The 21,299-nt window shown below is 47.4% G+C and overlaps 1 protein-coding gene across 3 annotated transcripts in view; it reads right to left on the reverse strand.

Annotated features, from left to right (window-relative positions):
- Window positions 1-21,299, reverse strand: part of LOC144755373 (copine-5) — a 1,407,230-nt gene that overhangs the window by 198,730 nt on the left and 1,187,201 nt on the right. For all 3 annotated transcript variants that reach the window (XM_078644209.1, XM_078644208.1, XM_078644207.1), the window contains 2 exons: window positions 17,499-17,552; window positions 4,987-5,048 (listed from right to left, as the gene is read on the reverse strand). In XM_078644209.1, the coding sequence (XP_078500335.1) occupies window positions 4,987-5,048; window positions 17,499-17,552 (116 nt within the window). The remainder of the gene's footprint in view (window positions 1-4,986; window positions 5,049-17,498; window positions 17,553-21,299) is intronic.

The raw sequence follows: 21,299 nt of genomic DNA on the forward strand, positions 1-21,299 counted from the left end.
CTGTGTAGTAGGAATTTATCTTGCTGCAAGGCTTTCACCCCATTCATTTGGGAGTATTAACCCCTTGCGCGCTTGTGACGGAATCATTCCGTCACGAGCCACGGTGGGGCTGTGCTGGTGAAGGAATGGTTCCGTCACGAACCGGCCGCCGTGCCTGCGCAGCGCTGATTTCGCGCCTGCGCGGTATGTTCTATTGAGCAGGCGGGGCCGTGACGGAACCATTCCGTCACAAGCACAGCGCCACCGCAGCTTGTGACGGAGTGGTTCCGTCACGAGCATGGTGGCGCCGCTCGGCCCCCCCTGCCCCTTAGGCCAAGGGGTTAAGCTACAATATCCTAAGTGGTACTAACTGCGCATTGAAATGTTGTATGCTAGTCCTAGGGCTTTGCAAACAGTACTGGCCACATTACCTTCTAGCCGATTCCTCGCTGCATCTCTCCTCCGTAGTCCCTCGATCCAGCTGGTACAGGAAGCACACCCAGGCTCCCCATAGCGAATCACAACGCTACAATGCAGTGTTGTGATTGGTCTGAGCGCCGTGGTTCGGCACCCAGACAGGCAGTGGGAGTCTGGAGATGTTCTCCACCCAGCCTTAAATACAGCCTGGGTGGAGAACATGCAAAGTGAGCATGAATGTTTGGCCCGCCTGGGACCTTTTTGTAGAAGCAACCAGAGAATATTATGTCAGGGGTTTGCTAGTTTTCTTTTTAATTAGACAAGCAGGCTCATCTATTAAAAACTACTTAAGAGCAGTGTTCCCTCTAGGCCGCGCGCCCGCGCGTGCGCGCACCTCCCCTGGCATCAGCGCGCACCACCTAGTGTGGAGCGCGCAAACAGGACGTCGCTAGAGAGTCGCGCCGCCCGCCGCTTTTAAAAAGCGAGCGGCGTGATCATGAGGCACTTTTCCATGTGTTGACGGTGGTGGCGGAGCGGGTGTGAGGAGTGCAGGTAAGGAGACGGGGGGCTGTTGAGGATTGTGGCTGTGTGGGAGCGTGGCAGACTGTGGCCTTTTGTTTAAGTATTGCTGATAACCAGAGCCCCTTCACGGGCTCCGATTAACAGCAATACTTAAACAAAAGGCCACGGTCTGCCTCGCGCTTTAATAACAAAAGCGAAGACACTTTCCAAACACAGCGTGTACTTTAGCACACGCTGTGTTTGGAAAGTGTCTACACTTTTGTTAGTAAAGCGCGAGGCAGACTGTGGCCTTTTGTTTAAGTATTGCTGTTAATCGGAGCCCGTGAAGGGGCTCTGGTTATCAGCAATACTTATACAAAATGCCACTGCGGCTGGGGAACGAGCGGAACCAAAGGCAAGAGGGCAGAAAGTCACACAAAACGAGTGGGACATAGGGCATAAAGGCACAAAAACAAGTGGGACAGAGGGCAGAAGGGCACCAAAAACGAGTGGGACAGAGGGCAGAAGGTCACCAAAAACGAGAGGGACAGAGGGCAGAAGGGCACCAAAAACGAGTGGGACAGAGGGCAGAAGGGCACAAAAAACGAGTGGGACAGAGGGCAAAAGGGCACCAAAAACAAGTGGGACAGAGGGCAGCATGGCACCAAAAACGAGTGGGACAGAGGGCAGAAAGGCACAAAAAACGAGTGGGACAGAGGGAAGAAGGGCATCAAAAACGAGCAGGACAGAGGGCAGAAGGGCACCAAAAACGAGTGGGACAAAGGGCAGAAGGGCACCAAAAACGAGTGGGACAGAGGGCAGAAGGGCACCAAAAACGAGTGGCATTTGGCGCCGCAGACACGCGATGTTCCGTTCCTGGCGCACATAGCCATGGTTGCAGTGCACAGAGACCCTCCACTGCCGTACACAGAGGAAAAAAATTAGAGGGAACATTGCTTAAGAGTACTTCTTAGTCTATTTTAAACTACCCTACGCACATTGCACATGGCCCTACCCCCGCACTTCACATTATGGCTTTAGGATAAAATATCTCAGAAAGAGAGACCCTTTTAGGGTGCCCGTCTGGCATTGCAGCACCGGCCCGATGAGGAGCAAGCCCAATTATGAAGCACAACACTCAGTCAGTTGTGTGAGGGCCCCAGTTCCAAAAGGAGCAGACTCCCATCCCATTCTTTGGTTATTACACAGACCAGTCCCATATTCTCTTGATTTCACTCTCCCAAAAGGTACTGCATACCTTGTTGATACTATTTGATATTTGTTAGGGGCTTGTCTATTGGATCTATATGCGCCCCCAGCCCCCCTCTTCTTTGTTGATACATAAAAGGTTTATTAAGCCAGTCGAAGTGGCAGTTTAAAACTGCACATAGAGGCTGTGCTGCAGTGGCAGGCCTGAGACACGTTTAAAAAGCTTCTTAAGTTGGTGGCACAATCAGTGCTGCAGGCCCACTAGTAGCATTTAATTTACAGGCCCTAGGTACATGTAGTACCACTTTACTAGGGACTTACAAGTAAATTAATTGTGCAATTGAGGTATAAGCCAATTTCACAACACTTAAAGGAGAGAGCTCAATCACTTTAGCACTGGTCATCAGTGGTAATGTGCACATAGTCCTAAAAGCCAACAAAAACAGGTTCAGAAAATAGGAGGGTGAAGACAAAACGTTTGAGGATGACCCTGCAGAGAGGGCCAAGTCCAACAGTTACCCTCTGTGTAAGTATGTTATGTTTCCATGTATGTATGCACATATTTGATCGTCTGGGTGAGTTTGCACATTGCTATATGGTAACCACACAGAATGAAGGCTCTAGCCCATTTCCCTATAACTGTGCACTACCTGTGCCTTGCCCATTGCACCCTTGGGGTTATGCTCTGAGAGTGTTCCAAGTGCATTCTAAACATTTGTGAATCTCTGCAGAAAAACACCTTTTCCAATGTCACCCTTCTTTAAACTTCACGGTCTTGGTCTCTGACCCAATACTTCCCTTTTATCTAGGTTGTGCATGTAGAGACTTCGCCAGATTGCTTGCTGAGTCCACCAGATCGGGAGCTTGGTTAACGCTAGAGAAGGCTGAAACATCATGTCTACTTACCTGATGTTCATGAGTTACTATTGTGTACTAAGCGGCTTCCCAGAAACATGGAGTTTACCAGATCAATTCCTGGGAGAGACAACTCAGCCTTATATCCTTCTGAGTCCTATAACTTAACTAACCTTAAGTTGAGTAATAGTGAGACCAAATATATGAGCCTTTGCAACCTTTGCGTTTGTGTTATATGCTATATAGATAATATTATATTTACCTTTACATCGGGATTTAAGTGGGGTGAGTCCCTTGGATCTCAGACTTTGGAGTAATTAAACAGCAACATTGAAATGTCTCTCTATAGGGCCCTAGATTAATTTCCTTATTTTTAAAGGCAAAAACTGTGATCATTTTCTGAACAACGACTGTAAAAACGAAAACACTTGTCAGCAATGTAGTTCCTGTTTACATTACACGTTTACTTGATCTTGAATTCCTTTAGACTGCTTGCTTTTTCCAGGATGTTATATTTCTGTAAGCTTTATTGCAGTATATTACTCTTGTATAGTGCATTCTGTGAACTTGGTCACCTCAAGGTGTCTGTGTGATTTCTGGTTGTGGGTGTATACATATAAAGGGGCACAATTTAGAGCACTGGAATTGAGGCTGAAGTCAGTTTGAGTTTCTCACAGTGCTTGTCAGTGGATCCTAAAAGTGTTCAGAATAAACACACATGCAATCTATCGCCTTTCTGTGAATGACCCAGATCAATGGTCATGTGTTCCAACTGTAATTTATGATTCTATGCTAAACAGTATAAAGGAGGTGCACAGCTGTTGAAATATTGACATGGTGAAAGAGAGAAAATGCAGTACTTACAGGTGATTGAGTGTGTTGGGTGTGGTGGTGGTGAAGTGAGGGAGATACAAGGAAGTATGTGTTGGAGTGAGTGAAAAGAGGGTACTGAAGAGGAAAGAGGCGAGGTACAAGATTTGCAGATGGAGGATAACAATGAGATGTTGGGCGGAAAGGGGCAAGTGTCTAACAGAGAGGTTACTGAGGAAAGTGCTGTGAAGTGAAGAACAGGGGTGATTGTAACACCCCAATGACTTCTACTTCTTCCACAGACCTTAGCAATGTTTAATTCACAGTCTCATACGTTCAGAATTGAATCCTGTTAAATTCTAATTATTTACAACAAAATCACTGTTGTTACTCATTAATCTGATGCTGCTAACAGACATTGGGAAAGCCAAAATATTAACTTGTTTTAAGTGCATGCACATTACTGTGTGATGTGTCTGGATGTAAAAAGAGAAAGTTCAAAGAGCAAAACTTAAATACGAGTCAGGTGGTATGTTATGGAAAGCACAGGGTTTTAATTTAGATGTTTAAAGCCACTCTATTAATTATATAGACCACACCTCCTGTAAAGGATTATTAGTTGGAGAAGCGTGGCTCAGTGGTTAGAGGCGGCAGACCCGGAAGCTGAGAACAGCCGTGGACCAGGGTTCAATTCCCCGCCTCGGCGGGTCTCGGGCTCAAAAATTCCACAGACTCGACAATTCTCGCTCCGGTGCCTACTCGACTCACGGGGTCACACTCTGCGAGTCTGGGCAATAGCTTGCTTAATCTCCACTACGGCCCCTCGCGGCGGGATGCCTGGCTTTCACCTTGTGAATACCCTGCTGGGGTATCTCACAGGGGAATACCAGGACGGGTTCCCTAAGCAAGCGCCTTGAGACCCCTGGGTGATTCGTGCGCTATATAAATCGAAATACATTTACATTTACAGTTATGCCTTTTAGGGCACGCCCCCTTTAGAGGACCACTCCAGTTTTTTTCATCCTACTTAAAGCCCTGATTTTACACATGGAAACTGGCGATCTGCCTTCAAGGTCCTATTATCTTTCCTGGATAATAGAAAGACTCAGCTCATGGATGTTAGTGAAGACATTGGCGATGTCATCGGAATAGAAGAAAGTAAAAAAAGAGGAAACTTGAAAGAGGTTGGCTGCAGAGGTCCGGAAAACCACGTACCCGCCTTTGATGTAATCAAGAAAGGTGTGCTCCGATTCCACACTGAAGGACAGGAGAGTAACCTACGGGAGAAAAACACAAGAGAAGGAGATTTAGAAATGAGGCTTAACAGTAGTCACCCACTGATAAATTATTAATGAATTCGGGATTACCACAATATTTGTAAAATGAATTTGCATACAACGCCTTCGCATGGCATTCATTTGCATATGTATTACTTGAAGAGAAAACAATTAGCATTAATCTTTGCATTGTGCACACAGCGGTTTCTTCATGAGGGTGGCCCCCTCCGCCCGCTGCCAACCACGCTAAACCAATGTGAACAATAAAATGGCAATTAAACAATTTCATTGCCATTTTATTATTCACAAAGAGTCCCACAGCCGTCAGCTGTCCAGGATTCGGGATGAAAGTGGGCGTGTCCTCTACTGTTCGGAGGACTAGTGACATGGCTGGCTTGACACTGCAAAAAGTGCGCCAGTCAGTTTGGCCGGCTGTCTTGAGCTGGTCAAAGTGACATGCGCACTTTGCATGTCTCCACCAAGACCAAGCACAGGCCTACTGGGTCTAAAGGAGCCTCCAGCCAGGACGCTCCATCCAATCCAGGCACTGCTCTCATGCAGCATAAGAGCAGCGTCTGGATTGTTCAGGGAACTTTCCTCTTCCACTGAATCCCGTCAAAGCCATGTACTGCACGGACACAGAAGATGAAGCACAGGTAAGTGGATTTACTTTATTTTCAATGTAATTTTAATGCATGCAAGTGTTTTTATTTTATACTCTTTTTTCATGTAAAAGTGTTTTGCGAAGCGGTAGGGCACTTTGCTCGCCCACGGCCGTTATATGTTACCAGCTGCTCCTGATTGTGCACATCCACCTTTTGTCAAGATATGATCTTTGGATTTGACTCTTTGTCTGTGGAAACCTTTAGATCAACTTGACAGAACCCCTATTGCTTTAATGAACAGGGTATGCCTCAGAATTTAGCAGACAAACCCTGGGCCCGATTCACAAAGGTAAACATAGAAGTTTGTTTTAAATTTAGGCCAAACGTCTAAGATTACGGTTTTGGGATTTCACAACAGGCATTTACGAGTACTATCTTTATGTCTGCACTTTGGGCAGGGATCCACCATGAGTGCGGACATAAAGATAGTCAAGGCACAGTATGAGACGGTGATGACGCAGTGACCAGTTTGTCTAGTTGGGGCTTCCATAGGTTGTGTCCAGCAGTTACCAGCTGAGAGCCCGATCTGCAAAGATAAACGTTCAGTTTAAACTTAGACCAAACGTCTAAGTTTCCAACTTTGGGAATTCACAAACGTCATTTTCAAGTACTATCTTTATGTCTGCACTCGGGGCGGAGAGCCTTTGTTGTCCACCTTACCCTTGTCTCCATGCCCTTGACTTAGAAAGTGAAGTTTCAAGAATTTGTAAATATACTGTATCTGTCAACAATGTTTGTACTTATTTTTACACCCTAGTGTGGTAATGTGGTAATGAGATGAAGATAATTTATTAAAAGCATAGTACTTAACTATAAAGAGAGCTGTAGATGTTTCTAAAGAGTGCTAGCTATACACAACTCAAACTCCGTAACTGATATTCCTTTTGCTTCTTAATTAGAATGTGTATTTCAATTTTTCGTAAGGATTCGCCAATGTGCTGCACTGTCTCCATTGTAAGTTATTGTGCCTCATCTGCATGAAGAGACTGACTGTGTGCTGTGTGTTACCTGTGAGATATGCCCTTCATTGCTTCTAGCCTAGGATTCTCCTGTTTCTCGCTTTATGCCTTAGGGTTCTATGGAGGTGTCCTCTGAATCACGCTCTCTCCGCTCAATTTCGTATTAAAACTCCCACTGGCTCTTACACTATGAACTTCTCTGCACCCATTCTGGGTTTAGGCTCTCGTTCAGTCTTTACTGAAAGTTAACTTTGGCTGCAAATAATTTAAAATGTAGTGTGAGTTTCACTTTGTACAAGATTGTGCTGTATTTACAGAAGTGGCTCCTCTGTTAAGGCGGAGAGCGTCTCACCACTGCTTTTCAGCAGTGCAAAAAGGAAAAATTAAGTGATACTAACACAATGTTATTATCATTTTATTTTTCATTGTGAGACAGGTTAGGGCAGACGGGTTGGACTGTCAGTGCAGCGGGAGGAGGAAATGTGTTCACTTAAGTGTGCATGATGGTTTGGCTGGCTGTCTTGGGCTGGCCAAACATTCATGCTCACTTAGCATGTTCTCCACCTGGCTGTATTGCACAGCCTGGTTGCAGAACATGCACAGGCTCTCACTCCCTGTCTGAATGCAGAAACTGGCCGCTCAGACCAATCACAACGCTGATGTCATGCTGGTGAAAGAAACATTGTGATTGGTTTAGGGAAGCCTGTGTGCTTCCTGATTCTGGGAGTTGGGAAGAGAAGCGGAGGAGAGGGGAGAGACGGCAGCCGTGCAGAGGTAAGAGTTAAATCTTTTTTAACTCCCCCAGCCTCCCACCCCCGATCCGTACCAGCCACCACTGTGTATTTAGGATAAGCGGGCCATAATCTGTGAGCGTTCACCAGAAGTACAGAATCGAGTCCTGGTTGATATGTTAAGAAACGGGAAATTCACTACGATCCACCCCTCCGTTTATAAAATTTACAGTCAAATACATCCATATTGAAATTACCAGTATTGTTTTTTACAGCACCCAATATTGGAGCTCTTGCTTGAAAGTATGGCGAATAAACAAAAAATGCATCGGCCTTAGTAGGGTTATATCCAGCTTATAAAAGATCATTTGACACATGCAGGAGAAGACGAGAAACATATTTGCATGTGACCTTCTTATTCATGAGAAGTCACACACTCAATCTAATATTTTCTGTACAGCAAAATATGAAGCAAAACCTGAAAGTAATAATTTTCTGCACTTCAAAGGTAATCAAATTAATTGCAGCCAGTATTACATCTGCACTTCACGGGTTATCAAATTAATTGCAACCAATATTGCATCAGCACTTCAATGGTAATTACATTTCTTTATTAAGATTACTCTTGCAGAAAGTAGTAGCGCATGGGTTTATCGAGGGAGCAAGTGCATTGTACAAGAAGAGGGCAATGGCATCAGAAATGGGCCACACTTAAGGCTGAAACCAAACTCCCCATTGCACCACCATTTTTGTCCTGGAACTCTTGAAGATGTTTGATGTTCATTTAGTTTCAATGCCCATACCCTGCTTAAAAAAATATGTAGCAATATTTAGCAAGTGGGGCTGGAAGTTGATACTGCTGAGAAAGGAGTGCCTCCGCCAGCAGTGTCTCAAGACATATTGCTGTCAGCATGGCACACTGATCCTGTTCTATGCATAGGGATGCCTAAGATATACTCTAGTAGGAGCCACTTATTCCCCAGAGTGAGGCCTGAAGCAGTTATCCCATTGCAGCTCTCTATCTGTGTCATTGATACCAATGGTTCCTTTAAAGTTGCAGAGACATGGAATCACAACACAATACAACTGTAATCACAGATACCAAGTTTCCATCCTTAGCAATACCCCACTGATCACTTGCTTCATTTCTGGGTTAGGGTCGGGGATAGATGAATGCACTGCACAGACATAAACTGGGGGAAATGAAGAAGGCGGGAAGGAAAAGTAGGCATCAGAGTTCCTGAGCTGTCTTCCTTCCCTGTCAATAGTTTTCCCACAACTGAATGACTAGAAAGACTTATATAGTGCATAGTAACTGATTGGGTCTCGTGGCACTGGTTTTATAAGATGCCAGACTAAACAGGCATGTCTTCAGAGTTTTACCTAGAAAGACCAGGAGCGTTTACAGGGCCAGCATTCATGCTCCAAAATGGATACAATATGGACAAAAGGGTATGCAGTTCCTAATGAAAACAGATAGGTTGGTACTAGCATGGAGAGTCAGCAGAGAGCGTGACTCTTCAGGAGCAAGTGCCCTCACACACCCAAGTGGGATGTCATGCTTCATCATCGAGCGTCCTCCACGTCGAGCTGCTGCTGCAATGCCCGACAGGCACCCACGAGGGGGCTCTTTACCCAAGATGTTATTTTTGCCATATTTGAAGCCTGGGTGTGTGGGCTGCAAGTGTAGATTGGTGTGATTGATGTGTGTGTGAGTGAGACAGTGCCGGTTTATAATAGGCAAAGCAGTCCTCTAAAAAAGTTTTAATGAGCGAGTCCAACTTGCTAGATTAAAAACATGGTTGCTATTATCAGAAATGATGATCTATGATAGCTGGTGGGTCAATATCGCCTCCCCATAGGCGCGCCTGGCTGGTCGGCATCTCGACCAATCACAACCCTGCCATTGCAGCATTGTGATTGGCTTAGGGGAGGGGAGGGAGGCTGCCTGCTTCCTGCAGGAGGGCAGGAGAGCATGAAAATGCGGGACCCGCAGACAGGTACATTTTTTAAATGTATTAACCGCCCCCGCATGAACCCCCCCTGTGAATAATGCTGGCCGCGACTGCCTGAAGGCTATGTAAACATGTGGTCTACAACGGGCATCAGATACAAAACTTCTACCGGATTCTTTCATTTGTCTGCATGTTTAAGACAATGATGTATGGAGATTTAAAAGAGCAGAGTGAGATCCTCCCTCTACCACCAAAGGTAACAAGCATTTGCAATGCAATAGGTCTCGCATTAGGAAAGTTTGAGCTATTGGTATGGTAAATGACAAATTTTTTATTTATGTTTTTTTTTTAAATAACGTAATTAATAGCTTTGTCATTTACAATGCCAATAGTTATAACTTTCACAAATGTGACACCTATAGCATTGGTAATGCAACATGTTTTGTATTTACGTGACTTACATGTGTTGATATTACAAATAACAATGGCTTTTATTTCTTTTTAATAATTAATACTTAAAAGTGATTCTAATTTATAATGGCAATAGCTTAAACTTTTGTAAATAACTTTTGTGAAGATTATGTTCAGTGTATTTTATTGTGACGAAAATCCAAGAACAGAAGTGAAATATTAACATCTTTTTGTGACATTTGTAATAAAGCTTGAAACATTGAGAGAACATATTTGAACCAGTGATGCTGTGGTGGTGCTGAGTGATGCTGTGGTTGCGCTGATTGATGCTGTGGTTGCTCTGAGTGATGCAGTGGTTGCGCGGAAAGTAAAGTGTGCCATACTGCGATTTCTACAATAGTTAATTGTGGATGCGTTAACAATTGATGTGTGCACTGATGGCTGGTGGTGTGTGTGCCTGTAGAAATGGTGCACTGATGGCTGGTGGTGTGTGTGCCTGGTGGAAGTGTGCACTGACGGTTGGTGGTGTGTGTGCCTGGTGGAAGTGTGCACTGACGGCTGGTATTGTGTGTGCTTGGTGAAAGCGTGCACTGACAGCTGGTGGTGTGTGCCTGGCTAAAGCGTGCCCTGACGGCTGGTGGTGTGTGTGTTTGGTGAAAGCGTGCACTGACGGATGGTGGTGTGTGCCTGATGGAAGCGTGCAGTGACGGCTGGTGGTGTGTGCCTGGTGAAAGCGTGCACTGACGGCTGGTGGTGTGTGCCTGGTGAAAGCGTGCACTGACGGCTGGTGGTGTGTGTGTGTGTGCTTGATGAAAGCGTGCACTGACAGCTGGTGGTGTGTGCCTGGTGGAAGCGTGCACTGAAGGCTGGTGCTGTTTGTGCCGGTGAAAGTGTGCACTGACGGCTGGTGGTGTGTGTGTGTGTGCCAGGTGAAATCATGCACTGACGTCTGGTGGTGTGTGTGTGGTGGAAGCGTGCACTGACGGCTGGTGGTGTTTGTGTCCGGTGAAAGCGCGCACGGACTGCTGGTTGTGTCTGTGCCTGGTGAGTGTGCACTGACGGCCAGTGGTGTGTATCCCTGGTGAAAGCGTGCACTGACGGCTGGTGGTGTGTGCGTCTGGAAGCATGCACTGAAGGCTGGTGGTGTGTGTGCCTGGTGGAAAAGTGTGCACTGACATGTTTAGAAGTAAAGTGCACCATACTGCGATTGCTACAATAGTAAATTGTGGATGCGTTAACAATTGATGCGTGCACTGATGCCTGGTGGTGTGTGTGCCTGGTGGAAGTGTGCACTGCCAGCTGGTGGTGTGTGTGCTTGGTGGAAGCGTGCACTGACGGCTGGTGGTGTGTGTGCCTGGTGGAAGCGTGCACTGACGGCTGGTGGTGTGTGTGCCTGGTGGGAGCGTGCACTGACGGCTGGTGGTGTGTGTGCCTGGTGGATGCATGCACTGACGGCTGGTGGGGTGTGTGCCTGGTGGAAGCGTGCACTGACGGCTGGTGGTGTGTGTGCCTGGTGGAAGCGTGCACTGACGGCTGGTGGTGTGTGTGCCTGGTGGAAGCGTGCACTGACGGCTGGTGGTGTGTGTGCCTGGTGGAAGCGTGCATTGACGGCTGGTGGTGTGTGTGCCTGGTGGAAGCGTGCACTGACGGCTGGTGGTGTGTGTGCCTGGTGGGAGACCTAAAAAAGAGCCAACAGGACCACTGGGCAAAGTTTCTAGGAGGAATACAAGCATAGCGCCTCGTCAGGACTTTGAAGCGCTATATGGAAGCAATTGCAATATGTAACACTAAGAAGGCATACAGAAAAAACAACCCTTTTTCCTACGACTCTCTCCCCTTGTACCTGCCCTCAGCGGTGTACGTAAAGATGCTACAGAGTGAAACGTGGACCCGGGACATGTGCAAATATGACAGCATGGGCAGTGATCACAATGTGCGGTGGGTACACAACATGGATGCGGAACTTCCGGTCTTCCAAATCCCATACGTGGGTAGCTCACTTGTTTTCTCTTGGCTTTCTGGGATGTGTAATAGGAGGAGGAGGGGGTTCCAATGGGAGAAGTTTGTGAGCAGTCCGCAGCAAAGGTGCAGGGCAGACAGAATAGGTCAGAGTAGCAAGAAGTGACCACGAGGGGAAAGGTGCAATGGGTTAAAGTCAAAGGAGATTTTCACTAGGCGAAATGGCGAGAGCCATCAGAAAATGGATAGTAGGGAGCAGAAACTGGCGTTAATTAGTACAGATGTTGGGGGGGGGGTTTACAGTGTAGGAACACGTGTGACACGGAGAAAGTGTGAAAGTAGAAGTGGAAGGCAACCATCGACTAAAAATAGTGAAAGTAAGGGGAAAAGGTTGATGGGAGAACGAGAGGCAGAAGGAGAATTTGAAGGAACTGATGACATTTGGAGGAAGTGAAACACTAGCATGACAAAAGAAGTAACTACGGGTGACACCTCTTAAGTCCCAATTTCAGTGAATTGTTACAGCTGAGGCACACATTACAGCACGGAGAGGCCTCACGGTTCATTTAGTATGACAGTTACAGTGCCTAGACATAGCCTGCCTTGTCCACACCATCACACCGAAACCCCCCACGTTGCAGCTCGCGAACCCTAGCGCCAGAAACAACAGCATCACCCTGGCCTGCGTGATGCAACCAAGATGCAATAAGGCCAGCACGACAAGCTCCCAGCTGTGCCAGCAAGCAGCAGCTACCATGCATGCTCAGTTTAAACCGTGTGGCACTTTTTTTTCCACTGGTTCTCTGCCAACACATGTTTAACGCGTTTCCCATGCCTTTGTTTTGAAATGTTTCCACGCAGTTTTCTGGCCGGGCGCGCTGCTTTGGGGAGAATCCGGAGACACAGATCAGCGGTGCACTGCCACATTCAGAGATGCCTGTGTCACACTGGCATCTCTGAATGTGGCAGTGCACCGCTGATCTGAGCTGCCTCTGCATGTCCTGCAGGGTCCCCTGCTGCAGGGATGCTGGCACTGCTGAGGGGAGGACGGTAGCCCTGCACCACTCTGGATCCGTTAGAGGCTCCAAGCCAGGACTCAGAGGAGGCAGCAGTGAATTAAAGGCTCGGGGTCCTTACCTCTTCTGTTCCTGTCCATCGACGGTGCGCCGTGGCAGCCAGCGTCCAAGACCAGCGTCCCTTGTATCACCTTCTCTTCCGTCCTGTGCATCGGAGCATTTCACGGCCACAACTGATGTAAATTAGTACAGAGGGGGGATTTGTCCCGTTTATTTGAAGACCTACGTGCCGGGCGGATGAACCTCAGACAGAGTTACAGCGAAACCGAAAGCAGCTCTCAGGACTGGGCTGCGACTGAGGGCGGGGGCTGCCCGCGCATGCGCGCTTTTTGCTGGAGAGGGAGCCCCGGCGCTAAGGCAGCTGAAGTCCCGGGTCCCGTCCCGAGTGACCACCAGCGCTGTGGAGCTCCCACGCCGAGACACACCCAATGGCTGCCGAGGGAGAGAGGGACACGGACGAGGCAGAAAGAGCACGGTGAGTCGGAGGGGGGGGTTGTATCTGTGTGTGTGTGTGTGTGTGCGCGCCCGTGAGTGGTGGGGGTGCGTGCGTGGCTGTGTGTGTGTGGGGGGGGTGCATGTGCGTGTGTGGCTGTGTGTGCGTGCGCTTGTATGTGCCTGCGTCTGTGTGTGTGCCTGCCTGCGTGTGTGACTGACTGCGTGTTTAGGTGAGAATCAGAGGCAGGGGATGTGCACGGCGACGTGCGCGCCCTCGAGGAGGAAGCTGAAACAGCGAGGCGCGTGGGCGATCGCTGTCTCACATTACCCCAGACACGCCAGCAATAGTTGTCTTCGCAGACAAAGCATGCTTCGCATGCTTTTTAGGTCTGCTCGACCTAAAAACTCCAGTTTTGTGATATTTAGTTAAAATATGTTGCCTTTGATCCAGTTCTGTACTATCCCGGACAGCTCTTTCAAGTCGGGAGAGATTCAACTATAAATCTGGGTGTCACAAGCATAAGATGGGACCAACATCTGGCCTGACACCCAAGAAGGTCAAATAGTGGGAGTAGACTAGGCCTGGGTGGTGAACTCTGCTCTGTTTGCGGAGTTTTCCACACTCCGCGTTCCGTGGACACACAGGTTTTTTTTTTGCTTGCACTCGTTAACATTAAGTAGCTGAGCGAAAGCAAAGAAACTCCAACACTAGACCACCTAGCCGGCAAGATTTTTCAACGTGTGTGGTCACCAATGATTGTGATCGGTCGTTTTGAGAAACCATCCGTTCGTGTTCAGGAAGCTGCCGCTCGAGTAGAACATCTACTCGAGCTGCAGAAAGAATCAGCGCCCTGTTGCACAGCGCATAGTGCTGTTCGCGCTGATTTTCCAGCTCAGGACAAAAACCTGGTGTTTAAAATCAGAGCGAACGGCATGACCTAGTGCATTCCCCCGCTTGCTGAACTCCACGTAGGGTGACAGAGTTTTTTAGTCACTTTGCTGAGTTCCACGTTGCGGAACTTTGTGAACTCTGCCCTGGCCTAGCGCAGAGACATATTGAAATGGGTAAGTGATAAGTAGGAGCCCTGAGCAGTGTCTACATGAGTGCATTTGTATGTGATTCCTTAAACAAATGTAGCATCTTCATAAGACATGCAACCGTGGTTAATTTCAACAGGATCTCATAGTGTCTATCTCTGGCCAGGCAGGTTGTAGTTATAGCAGCAGCTCAGCTGCTAGTTTCAACCAGTGCACATGTATTTATCTTGTCATAGCTCTTTATTTGTGATGAAACTGTGCAAGCTGAGTGAACTGTCTGAGGCAGCAGAGAGAGAAGGACCTAAGAAGTGCTGGTGGGTTGATTGAGGACTTGTTGATTTCTTAATCCCAATAGGATTTTGTTACCAATATTAGAGCTTCTTTGTACTTTTTTTTAGCATGGCTTTATACATCTGTATTTTGTATTTGATTGTGGCTTTCTTCTTACTTGTCCCATTCACACATAGTTCTTGGCAGTCTGAGAGGTGCATGCGAGTTTCTGCTCTTCCCCCATCCATGCTTATCTCCCAGGAGTTACCGTTCACATGTTCTGTTTGGTTATATGTTGAAACATCAACTACAGAAACATTGCACTTGTAAAATATCATGACCAAAACATTAAGGACCAAATATCTAGAAGCAGGTAAAGAACAAATAGGTAAGTGCGGATTTAGTGTTCTTAACTTCACATCTGTGTGACACAGAAGCTAATCTGAACTGCTATTGAATTAGACCGTGGGCCCTGAAGGGGCTGTGACACCCTCACCCAGCTGTGGGGATTCACAGAGAGAACCGTCAGAGAGAGCCTCAAGGATATGTGGGGTCTGAGAGTCCTTAGTGAGCCGGCCTATGATTGGGCCATAAGAACACAGATGTGAGGAATGTATCTGGGATTGCAGACGACTGCCACTGAGCAAATGGGCTAGAGGCTTGGAGGACTATGACTGAGCCAAAAGGCTGCGAGCAGAAATCAGGACTACTGAGGCATGTGGCTGGGAGCACACGGCAAAGGGCTGGGAGCGCACATCAATAGCACTGAACCATTGGGCTTGAAGTATCTATGACTAAAGCTAACTCATAGGACTAGCAGTACACATTATCACAACTGACCCATAGGACCAATAGCAATCAGCACCACCATAGAACCGCAGGACCAACAGCAAACAGCGCCACCATAGGACCGCAGGACCAACAGCAAACAGCGCCACCATAGGACCGCAGGACCAACAGCAAACAGCACCACCATAGGACCGCAGGACCAACAGCAAACAGCGCCACCATAGGACCGCAGGACCAACAGCCAACAGCACCACCATAGGACCGCAGGACCAACAGCAAACAGCGACACCATAGGACCGCAGAAGAAACAGCACACAGCACCACCAGAGGACAGCAGGACCAGCAGCACACAGGACCACCATAGGACACAAGAGGGAGAGGTGTGGCGCCGCGGCCAGGGTGACTGACTCCGGAATCTGGGGATCGCGGTTCGATCCCCGGGGCCGGTGGCAGGTTAGCCCAGAACCATGTGACTCTGAGCAATAGCTTGCTTAATCTTCCCGACGCCCCCCAGAGCCTAGAGACACTAACGGGTGATGGTTCGTGCTTTACAAATGTGGATTAATATTATTATTATTGGCAGGACCAACAACACACAGCACCACCATAGAACCACAGGACCAACAGCACACAGCACCACCATAGGACCAAGAGCACACAGCACCACCATAGGACCAAGAGCACACAGCACCACCATAGACCGCAGGTCCAATAGCACACAGCACCACTATAGGACCAATAGCACACAGCACCACCATAAGACCAAGAGCACACAGCACCACCATAGGACCACAAGACCAATAGCACCACCACAGGACCGCAGGACCAACAGCACACAGCACCACCATAGAACCACAGGACCAACAGCACACAGCACCACCATAGGACCAAGAGCACACAGCACCACCATAGGACCAAGAGCACACAGCACCACCATAGACCGCAGGTCCAATAGCACACAGCACCACTATAGGACCAATAGCACACAGCACCACCATAAGACCAAGAGCACACAGCACCACCATAGGACCACAAGACCAATAGCACACAGCACCACCACAGGACCGCAGGACCAACAGCACACAGCACCACCATAGAACCGCAGGACCAACAGCACACAGCACCACCATAGAACCGCAGGACCAACAGCACACAGCACCACCATAGGACGGCAGGAACAATAGCACACAGCAGCACCATAGAACCGCAGGACCAAGAGCACACAGCACCACCATAGGACCGCAGGACCAATAGCACACAGCACCACCATAGGACCAAGACCACACAGCACCACTATAGAACCGCAGGACCAACAGTAAACAGCGCCACAATAGGACCAACAGCACACAGCACCACCATAGAACCGCAGGACCAACAGTAAACAGCGCCACAATAGGACCAATAGCACACAGCACTACCACTGAGTATACAGTCAGCAGTATTAGCGCTACCATAGAGCCATGGGGTAAGCAGCACAAAGCACTACTATGGAATCCTAGGATTAGGAGCACACAGCACTATCAAAGAGCAATAGCATGAGCAGAAACAGAGCTAATATAGAAGCATAAGGTCAGGAGAACTCAGCACTACTACAGCGCCACAGTGTACGCAGCACAGAGAGCTACCATAAACCCAAAGGATCAGCAGCTCATAAATGGACCCTTGGGCCATCAGCGCACATCACAACACTGAGGCACGAAGAGGACACCTACCAAACCACTGTAGAGCCGAAAAGCGAGAAGTACAGATGCCTGTACCTTAGTTTTAGGATTGGCAGCATAGAGCAGCACTATAAAGCAAAGGGCTGACAGAACATACTACTACTAGCAACACAGTGTAACCACAGAGTAGCAGAGGTGTGGGGAGGTATCTCTAAGCACTACCGCCAAGTGCAGGTCAGGAGGGCACAGCACTACAATCTTGTCATGCAGCATTACTATTGAACCATAGGGTAAGTAGCACACAGCTGTAGCACCTACCCAGGGAAGCCAAGGCCCCTTTGTTGAGCCTTTAAGTAGGCAGTGCGCAGTATTTTCACGGAGGCTCCACATAGCACTTTCCTCAGCAGCATTACCCTGAAAGATCTCACACTCACGAGGAAAATCATTCCTTCAAGGTACGTAAATAAGAGGAAATCAAGCCATTGAAAGAAAAGGACTTACCGTTCCCGAATTTACGTATTTCTTTTTCTTCATTTTCTTTTTGGGATTTATTACCTGGAAAAAAAGAGTTAAGATGATTATGTCACATTAATATTCAAAAACAAAACAACGATAGACTATTTAATAAAATATCACACAGAATCCCACAGAAGATATGAAACTTTTGGCGGGAACTACTGGCTCTAAACACATTCGAGCATATTCTTCACCAGTGAAGAAAAAAGAAAAAACGTAAGGTGATCTGATTTTTTTATATAAAAAAACAGAACGTTTTAAAATGACCATAAGGTTCAGAATGATTCCATTTAATGTGCCCGACAACTTACAAAACGCAGACAATGGCTCACTAAGGGGAATTAAATGCAACTTGTACACACAGTGTCACATGTGTTACCTAAATGGCTTCAAGTAGGGACTGCTATTCTGCACTGAAACACCTAAACTTGCCTTTCTCTGTGTTCATTCGACCCATACGGAAAACCGTGTTAAGGCCTAAATTTAAGGAAATGTATCAGGACAGATGGGGAAACATCAGATAGTCCCAACGAACCCGAGAATCCTGGTCACCCTATATGGAGTGCACACACTTTCTCCAGGAGATGGCCTGGCCAGTGACATTTTTGAAGCTGTTGAAGTACTGTGCTAGTCAACGCCTTCCTTGCAAGCTGCAAGAGCAGCCTGTGCAAGGGAGCCTGTGGTTCTTCTAGCACCATGGACATCATTTAGGGGTCACCATGGGCCGCAGTGGTGACCCTTGGCATGCCCCTTGCAGCCCCTGACACTGCTTTTGTGACCCCTCGCCTCAAAGGTAGCAAAATCAGCTGCAAGATGACAAAGGCAGCTGCCTTTATGGGCATTGCGTTTCACCTTCATTTTCTGACCATTTTCTATTACACTAATATTGACTGTAAGTAAGTGGGTTACTGGTTGAGAGGGTTGAACCCTACTCAAGTAGCATCCGCAATCCTTGTTAGGGTGAAGTCACAAGCGTCCCACAAATTAGCCTGTGCCCAACCCTCTGATAGCTTGACACAGAGCAGTCATGCTTCAAGTAGAGGCAATGTGTAAATTATTTATGCAACACTTCAATCAGTAATAAAGTGACAATACAACACAAGAAAACCCTCACAACAAATTTTGAAAAATAGGGAAAATTTTAATTAATAAATCAAGACCAAAGAGACAAAAATTCAATCAGTAGAACTGGAGACATGCAATTTTAAATATTTCAGTGAATATTGCGCCACAAAGTGCCAGCTTTGGATCCATGGTCATGCTAAACCGAAAAAAGTCTCGAGTTCAGGCCGACCATGATGGAGCATGTGCCGGCTCCTTAGACCCAGCTAGATCCGCTAAACAAGAGTACCTTAAATCCTGGTTGGGGATAACTGTAGAGTCTCGTGTAGAGGATGCCGTGCAGCAGAGGAGATGCAAGGCCCTGGTTGAGGATGTGTCGCCTACTTGCTTGTTCCAAAGTAGCTGTGGGGCTTGCGATGTGGAGTCCAGCATAATTGTTGAGATTGTCATTGACAAGAGGCAAGGGCCTGCGTTGGGGATGCGTCTCACAGCAGTGGTTTTGATGGGGCTTCATGCGATGTGAAGTTCTTGTGTCGGGAAAGTCTATGCAGCAAAGGCAATGCAACAATTCCGCTTGGGGTTGAGCCGCGCAGCAGAGGAGATGCATCTGTTCTGCTGGAATAACTGATGGGCTGGCAGAGCACCTTCAGGCCCCTTTCTAAGGGTCCAGGACTGGGGCAGCACCACTTAGCAAGGTTGAACGTACATGTGGCAGAGCCCAGGTGCTGGGTTCAAGCTTGTTGGAGCATTCTGTCTCTGAGGCTCTAGGTCGGAGGCCAGCCACCTAGCCCTTGGTGTCACTCTTGAGTCCTGGGTTCAACAGATGCAGGTCCAGCCCATCTCATCAAGGCAAGAGGGCAGCAGGCAGCAGGTCAGCATAGCAGGAAAGCATTCCTCCAGAGCAGCGGTCCAGCAGAGTGACAGTCTTTTCAGCAGCGCAGCAGGTCTTCTTGGCAGAGGCCACAGGCCCACAAGTGAACTGAAGAGCTGGGGTCGGAGGTCTCATATGTATTGCCTGGTGCCCACTTTCAAGTGGAGGAAGCTTCTAGAGGTTTCCATCCCCCTGAGGTGTCCTGGCCACAGCTTGTCTAGGGTCACAATTGACCAGTGTCAAACAATTTGTGCTCAGAGAGAGCCTTTGTGATGTGCAAGTGTTGTAGGTGACAGCTCTGCACCCTCATTGACTCGGAGTGGGAAATCCTTGCTACACTTATCGTCCATTTGTCTCACAGTCTGGGAGCAGTACTTAAAGACCAACTGGCAGTACACCAAATCATGTAAAACAGGATCAGGCTGCAAGAATCAAATGGTTAGGGCAAGAGAATACCAAGTTTCTAAAAGTGCCATTTTCAGAACTGTAATTAAAATCTGACTTCACCATTAAAGAGGGCATTTACTGATAATTCTTTAGACACCAATCTCGACTTGTCTACCTGTTCCCAATTGGAAGTTATAGCTTGTTAAATGTAATAAGGTAACTCTGATGTTATTCTATGGGCGAGGTCGGCCTTGCAGGAGTGAAAAACGACTTTAGGAGTTTTTCTCTACCAGGACATGTAAAACTCAAAAGTACATGTCCTACTTTCAAATGCACTGCACCCTGTCCTCTGGGCGGTTCAGGGCCTAAACTAGGGGTGACTTATAGGCATTGGAAAGGAAGGTTTAGGCCTGGCAAAAGGTTTGTGTTGTAGGAGTGGTGGGTAGTTAATTTGATGCAGGTCTTATAGTCTAGCAGTGAGTCTAATAACCAAGTAGTCGATGTCTTTTTTGCCTATTGAAAGGGGGAGGAGACCATCAAAGTCTCCATATCACTGGTGTTTAGGGTCAGATTGAGCAAAAAAGATTTATGCAGGTTAATATGCAATCCTGCTACCTCCTCATATAATCGCAATTCTACTTGGAGACCGTCCAACGAGGGCTGAGGGCCAGTAAATGCCAGTTGTATGTTATCTGCAAACAAGTAGATTTTATACTCAATTAACCCAATAGGGAGTATGTGAATGGAGGGAGGCATGCATATTTTGACTGCTAGGGGTTCAATGCTGAGGGCAAATAAGAGCGGGGAGTGTGGACACCCCTTCTGCGTCCCTCTCCTTAAGTGAAACAGGTCATAGCTCACTCCAATAACTAAAACCCACGATCAGTGGGAGGCCTAATTGGGCAAGATCATGGCTATGAATCAGTCGCAGAAACCAAAGTGCTGTCGGGTATGAAATAAAAAGGACCAGACTACGCAATCGAAGGCCTTCTCTGCCTTCAAGAAGGCAGAAGAACTGCCAGTATCCTTATTTTAGTGGACCTTTTTCATCAGATGGACCACCTATCTCAAATTTGTCGTGAGTTTGCTCATCTTTAATAAAGCGAGACAGAAGTGGGTGGATCAGATCATGAAGCCTAGAAGCCAGTATTTTTTTAGTATAACTTGGCATCCAAGTTGAGCAAGGCTATGGGTCTGTATGAACCACAGGAGCGTGGCTCCTTACTGGGTTTCAGGATCAACGAGACTAGTGCTTCACTCATAGATAAGGTAACCACACTAGACTCCGCCATGTGATTAAAAAGGGCCGTCAGGCGAGGCACAAGGTCGGAGATAAATGTTTTGTAAAATTCAAACATAAGCCCATACTGCCCTGGTGACTTATGGAGTTTCTGGGCTGTGATAACTGTCTGGAGCTTATCTTCGCTTTTAGATCCTCCCAGAATCTCGTTTTGAGCTGCTGCCAC

Source organism: Lissotriton helveticus, chromosome 5_1, assembly GCF_964261635.1.
Source record: "Lissotriton helveticus chromosome 5_1, aLisHel1.1, whole genome shotgun sequence".
Lineage (NCBI taxonomy): Eukaryota > Metazoa > Chordata > Amphibia > Caudata > Salamandridae > Lissotriton > Lissotriton helveticus.